Source organism: Arachis ipaensis, chromosome B2 (genome assembly GCF_059453495.1).
Source record: "Arachis ipaensis isolate K30076 ecotype BB chromosome B2, ASM5945349v1, whole genome shotgun sequence".
Classification (NCBI taxonomy): domain Eukaryota; kingdom Viridiplantae; phylum Streptophyta; class Magnoliopsida; order Fabales; family Fabaceae; genus Arachis; species Arachis ipaensis.
In genome coordinates this window covers 4,096,762-4,106,039 of record NC_142437.1, presented here as the reverse complement: position 1 = coordinate 4,106,039, position 9,278 = coordinate 4,096,762, and the positions used below count along the sequence as shown (strand labels likewise).

General features: G+C 26.2%; 1 protein-coding gene across 1 annotated transcript; it reads right to left on the bottom strand.

Annotated features, from left to right (window-relative positions):
• Positions 1–2,471: 2,471 nt before the first annotated feature.
• On the bottom strand, positions 2,472–8,514 carry LOC107623354 (jasmonoyl--L-amino acid synthetase JAR6). Its single transcript, XM_016325583.2, has 6 exons — positions 8,380–8,514; positions 6,674–6,993; positions 6,331–6,432; positions 5,465–5,920; positions 4,610–4,950; positions 2,472–3,045 (listed from the first exon to the last, which is right to left on the bottom strand). Exons 2-6 carry the CDS (start codon positions 6,964–6,966, stop codon positions 2,501–2,503), a joined length of 1,737 nt encoding a protein of 578 aa, XP_016181069.1. The 5' UTR covers positions 6,967–6,993; positions 8,380–8,514; the 3' UTR covers positions 2,472–2,500.
• Between the last annotated feature and the right edge of the window lie 764 nt (positions 8,515–9,278).

Sequence of the window (9,278 nt, the reverse complement as noted above, 5' to 3'; positions counted from 1 at the left end):
ATAAATGGATCAAATCAAATTAAAAAATGAAAAGATTTGTACAAGTTATATCCTCCATCACCACTTTACAAAAAATGGTTAGATATCAATATGTTAGATACCTGTGACTCAATTAATGGAATAGTATCTTTCGAGCATCTCATATGATATATGGAATATATATATATAAATTAATATAGATACAATGATATTCATATTAATTTTAGTTATAAAATCTATAAAAAAATACGTCGAAATTATATTTATATAACGGTATATGTATATATATCATAATGAATTCATAATCATTTTTATTCTTTGTTTAAAGAGGAAAAATAAATTACAAATTAGAAGATTCGATTTATAACTTTAAATTTTTTTATTTTTGAAAACTAAATCCAATTTTAATGTAATTTTTTTAATTTTCAAAAATATAAATTAAACGGTTTGATTTTAATATTAAAAAATCTTTTAATATTAAAAATACAGAGGTACCGATTTATTAAAAAAAGTTAAACAATATAAAAAAAACAGAGGTACACAACAGTATAAATCACATCTCTCCTCACATAATTTTGTGACACACACACCCCTACAATATAGAAAAAATAATAAGCGCCACTATTGTTGCCTACTTCACAGTTCCACCATTTTATCTTCTTTGTTATAAGATCCACTTCAATGCTTTTCATCACTAATGTTCTCAACACTTTCCACCTTCTAATCAAAGTAAAAATGTCTCAATCAATGAAAGGTACATTGAGAATATAATAATAATATAATACAAAATTTATTTGTACTTTGTTGGGATCAGGTGACACGTGTAATTGTGGGGTGGACCTTATTGGTTAATCACAATTCACAAGTCTAGTTCAAGTGTTTAATCCACAATAATTAAAGGAGAAAGAAATTTGAAAATCCGTTTAATTAATATTATAATAATAAACTTTGTCTAAGCAAGCTTGTTTGTCTCCTCTTTCCACTTTTTCATCCTCCAATATTTGCTTTGGTTGATGAGAGGAACAAGTGAACAATGAAGCATTTGGACATTTATTTTAAAAAAAATATATATCTTCCTTAATTTATCCAATTTTCTTTTGGACTTACCCAATTTTTGAGGGCAAATACCAAATGCATTATTCTTTAGTGGAGAGTGACATATCCACACATCAAAATCAGATGTTACTTGGAAAGACCACTACTAATTATAATGCAAAAAAGTGTATTCATTTTGAAAAAAAAAAAAAAAGTCATCTTATGTAATGAATATGAAGATTCTAGTATGTAGTACCTTTATTTTTAATTTTTTTTTATTGTCCTAGAGTCATATAGTTCAAATGAACCAATATGGGATTGATCAAAAAATAAAACATAGATAATTGAGAATAAAAAAATATATTATTAAGAGAATCTTTTATTTTTTTATGAGACTAATTAAGCCAATTATATTCATCAAAATCTTAATAATAAGATCTGAATGTTAATAGTCTAATCTAAGGAGGGAAAACAGATCATTTAGCTCATATGATCAAGGTTTTTTGGTGTCTCATATGACCAAAGTTTATCTATGAATAAAGTATATCTTTTATTTTTGAAGTTTGTTAAAAATATTTTTAAATTTTATTTTATTTTTATTTGATCTTTAAAATTTTTTATTTGTATTAAATATATTCTTGATAACTAATTTTAAAAAAATTTAGGACCAATTCAACAATAATATATGATAATTATATTTGATTTCTTGTATTAAAAATTGTTCTTGTGAGATTATTGTTGAATTAATCTTAAATTTTTTAAAAAATTAACCATCGAAAATATATTTGATGTAAATTAAAAACTTATGAAACAAAATCAAAACAAAATAAAACTTTAAAATATTTTTAAAATTTTTAACAAATTTTAAAGACAAAAAATATATTTTATCTTTTATCTATTATCACATTGATCTTGTTAAATAATTTCTATTGCTATTTTTATTTTATTTTTTTGGTTGGTTTGGAAGTCTAGCATGCATATAGGGTCCATATTCATATGATCATTCACCCTTGTTCCCAACAATATGACTTTTGGTCTAATATTATTAAAGTATTTCTGATTTAATCATGCCAACCTTGCATGTGTATTTCAATGCATTATGTCAAATTGTCAACCATTGCTTGTATTATAGAGACCATAACAAAGTTGATAAATTAATGTGGCAGAAAATATTCTATAAGTTATTGTAAATTGTTTGGTTTGTTAATTGGAGCTAAGTTTAAAAAATAATAAAAAAATAAATTACTAAAATAGTATTCAAACATTTATATTACTAACCGAAAAAACTTCAAAAGATACCAACGACAAATAATTTTTTTTTAAAATTAAAAATGTGACAAAAGTAATATAAGAAATTAAGAAAAAAATCACACAATAAAGTAAGAAAACTATAAGAATAATATATTTTCATTATTAATATTATTATTTCATAATTTTGATTGCTATAGCTATTGATATTTTCCCAAATATATTTCATTCATTGATTTCAATTATTGAAAGCAGAACTAAAGTACTTGTTCACAACATTCTCATTCAATATTTGCAACACTTTGGCATTGTTAGACCCTACACACCTTGGTGTCTTGAACTGACTAACAGCAGATCCTAACCCTATATAATGTTCTAGAATCTTCTGGAATGTTCCGTGCCGGACGACTCGGAGTTCGAGGGCGCCGATGCAATTGACCTTCCTAGAGCTAGTATACCCTGCATCAACAAAGGATTTGTCCAAGCAATTGCAACATTCACTAAGAACTTCTTCACTTGCTTCGCCACTAATTTCCCAAACTATAACATAGTGCCCTGGATCTTTGGACACATCAACATAACTTGTGTAATCAACAACTTCTAATTTTTCTTCAGCTAGAAACTTTGATGCTTCTTCCACAGCTAATTGAAGATCCTTCTCTGTGTTCTTGTCTATGTTGATTGTAAGTAGAAGGCTGCTCCGCCGGACGAATTTTAGTTGCGGCGATGAGTTGTAGAATCCCATAACCTTAACAATATCGCCGAGTCGATACCTGTACAAGCCTGAAAAATCAAGCAAAGATTTCAAGATTAATAACTTGTTAAAATGATTTTTTTTTTTTCTACAGTACTTTTTAACTCGACAGACTAAGAATTAATTTATTTTATGTTAATTTGCATAAATTTTGCGTATTCGTTTAAAATCATGCATAATTCTAGGTTAAGATATTAGACTAAGGTGAAAATTTTCAATTTTTTTCCCACCAAGAGAATATGTGACATAAATAAACATTAGTAATAAGCATAATTAGGCATATATTTGCCATATGAATGTTATGTGAAAAGTTTTTTTTTTAAGATTAATTAGTTAATTTTTGTTTGGTTCACAATAACTATTGTCGTTTTGACTCTGTTTGGTAAATTATCCGAATTCAATTTTAAGTATATTGATTTATAAATTTACTTAAAATGGCAAAACAATTTATTACTTTAAATCCAAGATAATGCTAAAAAAATTGGAGAAATTAGTACGCATGATTTATGAAAAACAAAGGACAATAAAATTCAAAATTAGTTAGTTGCCAACAACCAAAGCTAAAAGCTATGCTACCTAGGTTACATTAATATGATTAGGTTTTAGGTATGTACTCTTATGTTGATTGTTTCTTACTATATCAGAAGGACATGATTTCATATTCTGTTGGTCATATCCATATTTAGAAATTAGAATCAAGTATTAAAGCATATCACAAGAAAAGTTAAAAAACAAAAACCACCAAAGCATCTTAGATAAAAAGCATTGTCAGAAAGTCAAATCTCAATAATTAGAACTTAGAAACCCAAAAATTCAATAATAATAATAATTTAGGATAAGATGTTATTTGAAAGCTAAAATATTATATTTTTATCTCAAATATCTTATTTTTATTTATTTATTTTTTTTTTCAAAAGCAATTTTTTTCGTTTGTTATTATCGTCTTTTACATAACTATAACAATCATAATTGTAATAGTTATAATGGTAGTTATATATGGGCCCGTTTGGATAGGTTCATAAGTGACTTTTTTTAACTTTTAACTTATGAAAAGGTGTAGTATTAATGTTTGGTACAATTTTTAAAGCAAAATTGTAATTTTCTAAAAAGCTATTTTGGTGCTTAAGGAGAAGTTAAAAAAAAATGACTTCTCTCATAATAAAAAACTTTTTATCACTTTTATCATAAAATAAATACTTTTAGAACTAAAAAATCAAACACAAAATAACTTATTTATAAGCTACTTTTAATATAAGCATTTATTATTTAAATTATTTCTTCAAAAGTAACTTAATTAAGTTGTTTACTCTGGACCAGTGATTTAAGAATGAAATTGATAAAAAAAAAAGAGGAAAAAAAAATAATAATAATAAAATATTTAAAAAATTGATCAACAAACAAAAATATCATAAAATAAAATATTTAGAACAAAAATAAGACAGTTTAAACGTTAGACAATAAATTAAAACTAAACACAAATGTTAGGACTAAAATAATAATAATAATAATAATAATAATAATAATAATAATAATAATAATAATAATAATAATAATAATAATAAAAGCTAAGGTAGAGAAGAATTAATTAAGTACCTGCTGGAGTGGTGATAACAATTTCATATTCTTGACCAACCTTAACTTGAGTGAGTCCAACAGGCTGAGGTTCCACATCAATGAAATCAGAGTCTGCCTTATTTTGAGGTATAAATTCAAAGTATCCAATTTGAGGAAGAACAGTGTACAAGGCAGACTCAGGTGGCAATGTTGGATTCACATTTGTAGCAATCCAACCTTCTGAAGATCCATAATCAGAAGTCAACAGTGGTAGGTCACCAGCATAGTGCCTTAACTTCTTCAAATATGGCTCCATTGACCCTGTCATTATTCCATACACATACTTTGCATTTGGAAATAGCTCTTGAATTAATCCATACCTGTGTTGCACAAATACATAAATTTATAAAAAAAAAATTAGTCAACTATGTTGCACAAATATTACTAAAAATATTAAATATGAGATTTTTTTTAAAAAATAAGTTAAAAATCACAAAAAAAAAATAAATAAATAGTAATGTAAGTTTTATATCAAATACATAAATTTTATGTCCTATAGTTTTATCATATTTTTAATTAGGTATTTATACTATATTAAATTTTGTAACTAAGTCCCTACTATGATAAAAATATTGAAATTAATATAGTATTCTGTTAAACTATACAGAATATTCCGTCAAGTGTTAGATATATTCGTTTTGTTTAACGGAATATTCTGTTAATTTTCGCGTTTTTGTCGATACGAACTTAATTACAAAATTTGATATGGTATAGGGAACTAACCGAAAAGAAAAAAATTATAAGAACTTAATTGAAAATCCGGTAAAACTATAGAGATCCACAGAATAATTAAACCTAAATTTTACGAAAAAATTTTGCGAATAAAATTCGTACCAATTGCTTAACCCCATGATTTTTGTTTGGATGATGTTAGCCAAATTGGGATCAGGCTTGAGAATTTTGGACATAGCATTCCTCAAGGAAGGGACAGTGACCCTTTCGGTAAGGACACCATCCCTTATATCAGCAACAAGATCCTCCCAAACTTGCTCAAATGTCCTAAAAGAATGGACAATGCTGTGTGCAAAAGTTGAGGACACAAATTGAACCTCATCACAGAAGATTAGGCCACAAAGTAGGTGGCAATAGAGTGATTGGTGAAAATCAGGACCAAATATCACTTCTTCAGGGCTGCAACATTGTGATTTTAGTGCTTGCATTGCAACAGTGTATCTTGAATTTCTGAAAACATTTGTTGTTGCTGTTCCTGCTGCTAACCCTCCTTTGGTCTTGAATTGCTTGCTGCTGTATATGAAGCTTAAGGCCTTTCCACTTGTGATTGGAAATTCTCTTCATAAATAATAATAATAATTCATAGTCATTTCCAAATTTCAATACCAAATAGAGACAATAATTAATAATATGATCATAATAAATTGTATCAACTAAATTCAACGGTTGAGTTGTTTCTGTGTAACTTTAAAGTTATAGGTTCAAGTCATGAAATCAGTCATTAATATAATTATTAGGTTAGGCAATTATAGGATACTTATATATCTTGTTGTCTTTTTTTTATGGTACTATCCGTATATAATATATATTAAAATAAAAATATATAATAAAAATGCGTGAAAAAAATGTTTATATGCACAGATACATACTAACTGATTTAGTAGCTAATTTTTTGTATACACGTAATATGTGTGATATTTTATTGAATTTAGGGTTTTAAATTAAAGAGGAATGAGAGTATTGATTACTTGTTTCTAAAGGCAAAAGAGGTTTTATATATCTGAACTGTGGTCTCAAAAAGCTCATCATTCCATGGCACAAACTTTGGCTTCCCCTGAGTAGTTCCAGAGCTGCAAAATCATCATCATAATAACCCTTTTCAAACTCAGAATTTAACACCCAAATTCAGCCTTTTCAAGAATAAATTAAATTCTAGTACGAGCCGTATTCGTGCTCCAGAAATATCTGCAACTGCTTCTAAAGCCTAAACCGGGCAATTGTAAATATTTCTGGAACACGAATAATAAAAGAAAACTAAAAGATAGAGGGAGAATGAATGAATGAATGAATAAAGAATCAAGATATATATACCTTAGAGACATAGTTGTGATTGGTTTTGAAGTGAGGATTGAAGAAAGATCACCATCAATCATTCTATTGATGTAAGGTTCAAGCTCTTTATGAGTAACAAGTGGGACACAGTTCTTGAAACTCTGAGGATCAGTTCTTCCATTAAGTCCTAAATTCTGAAGGTATTCAGCTTCTGAATTATCTTCAAGAATCTTCCTAAGAGTTTCAATTTGAACTCTACCAGCATCCTTAGTAACTTCCTCAAATTCCTCTATTACTTTCTCCATGTTGAAACCTTCAACTTTCTCTAACATTTTTCTACTATAAGTATTGTATAGTCCCTGAATAAAGAGAGAGAAAGAGAGAGGAGCACTCAATTATGTGAAAAAGACAAATAATATATAAAATTTTATTAATTTTTTAAATTATTTAGTTATAAATATTTAAAGAGAAGTGGGCAAATAGATAACATAGAAAAAGCCAAACTATGAGTCACACATTTTGTGAATAGACACAACAAAACCAAAAAAACAAAAAAAACATACATTTTGTGAATCTATGTTATTATGGGAAAAACATTTAGATAGGGCCAAATTGCACCAATTTCATATTATATCTTTTTTCTTAATTAGTTTTTTTTTTTTTTTGAATTCTTTAAAATTTTATGGTCGTTATTTAATGTTGCATATTCTCTTTTTCTTTTTTTCATAATCATGACAAAATGAACACTGTGGTAATTTGAACCATTTAGGAAAGAACAAAAATAGATTGAGAAATTTGGAATAATATTAGAAAATGAATATAAGAAAATGAAAGGAAACAACCAAGTTGTCTAGTGATGAAGTCACACAACAAAAAAATAAATCAATAAATAAATAAATAAAAGTTCTGTCAAGCACTAACACTTAAAATTCTTTCAAAGATCAAATCAAGTTCATCATTTCAGGTATATTGAAAAAAGAAAATTCATTATATGAATACCAACCAAAAAAAAAAATTTATTAGAACTGTAATTTTCAGTGACAGATATTAATTATTAGAACTGTAATTTTGAGTGACAGATAAACTGTAACAAGATAAAGTCAAAGGAAAATCCAAGATAGTCCTTGTTGCTGAGGTAGAAGGGAAAAGACTAAAAAGTAGTGTTCCATAATCCATAAAGATAAGATTTTTGAAAACTAACAGAAACTGATTTAGACTTTAGTGAGAAGAGAGAGAGAGAGAGAGAATCATAGACAGCTGGAAAATTCAGAATTCTGTTTCAGTGTCTTAAACTCAAAGGGTTGTTTACTTGTTTCAGAAACAAGAAAAATTACAATAAAATTTTTATTTTTTTTGAAAGATTTTAATGAAAAAGATTAAAACAGAAAAAAGTCAACGAAAGCATGTCTTGTTTGGTTCTGGAAAAGTAGCCATAAATATAAATAATAGTACTAAAGAGTGGAAAAATTAGGGGAAGAAAAAAACTTATGATGTGGTACTACTACTAGTACTAGAATTTCATCTAATGAATACCCATGACTCCATGAGCAAAACCCAGATGAAAAAATTGTTTTTTTTATGCTTTTTTGTGAAAAAACAGAACATATATACATAGAATGAATATGTGATGAGATAATCTTCCTCAAATTGAGGAAGAGTGTGGTAAGTGTGTGTTTGTGTCAGGAACTTTATGAGAGAGAAGAAGCAGGAGATGATGATGAAACACACAAAGTTAGTTAACATACCTAAAGAGAGTGAAGGATGGATCTGAAGAAGGAGAGAGAGGGAAAGTGAATCTGAAGATAGAAATGGTGTATTCTGTTACTTGGCAGAGAGGCAGTTATAGTGTGTGATTAGCTCAAGATTCTCATAGTGGGTATGCCTCTATATATATAATATATAATATACTATACTATGTTTCCGAGTACACTAAAATCAGCCACCAATATAAGATATATATTGAAATTAGAATATAAATATATATTAAAAATAAATTAAACCACACATATATTTATACATAAATACATTAATAATTAATTTTAGTGACTGATTTTTTAATGTATAAATAACATTTTTAGTATAAAATAAAAAATATATCTATTATATATATATATATATATATATATATATATATTATTAATTATTAAAATTGAATTTTTTTTCAAGCATAGTTGACTTGGTATATATATTTTTGAAAGTATTTGTTAATTTATTTTATTTTATTTATTTATATATATTAATTAATTAATTAATTAATTATTTAATCTAATTAAGATAAAGATCAAATCATTTAATATTTTATTTGACCAAATTAATTATAACGAATAAATTATATTAATTATTTGATTTGATTGGAATAAATAAATTTTTTAATTTATATTAATTTTTTTATCCTATATATTTTGATTAATAATTTTTAAAAATAGTATAATAAAGAGTTGAGTAAAGTGACAATTAGATTTTCGAAAATTTTCACCTAAAACTAATTAGTCTTTGAAGAAGAAAAAAAGTATCAATTAAGTCCTCCACAAAACGAAATAGAATTGTCTATATATTTAATTATATACAATGGTCTGTCTTATTGCTGTCAAATAAGTATGAAAACAATATAATTTTAGACAATAAAACATTTATTGTTGCATGC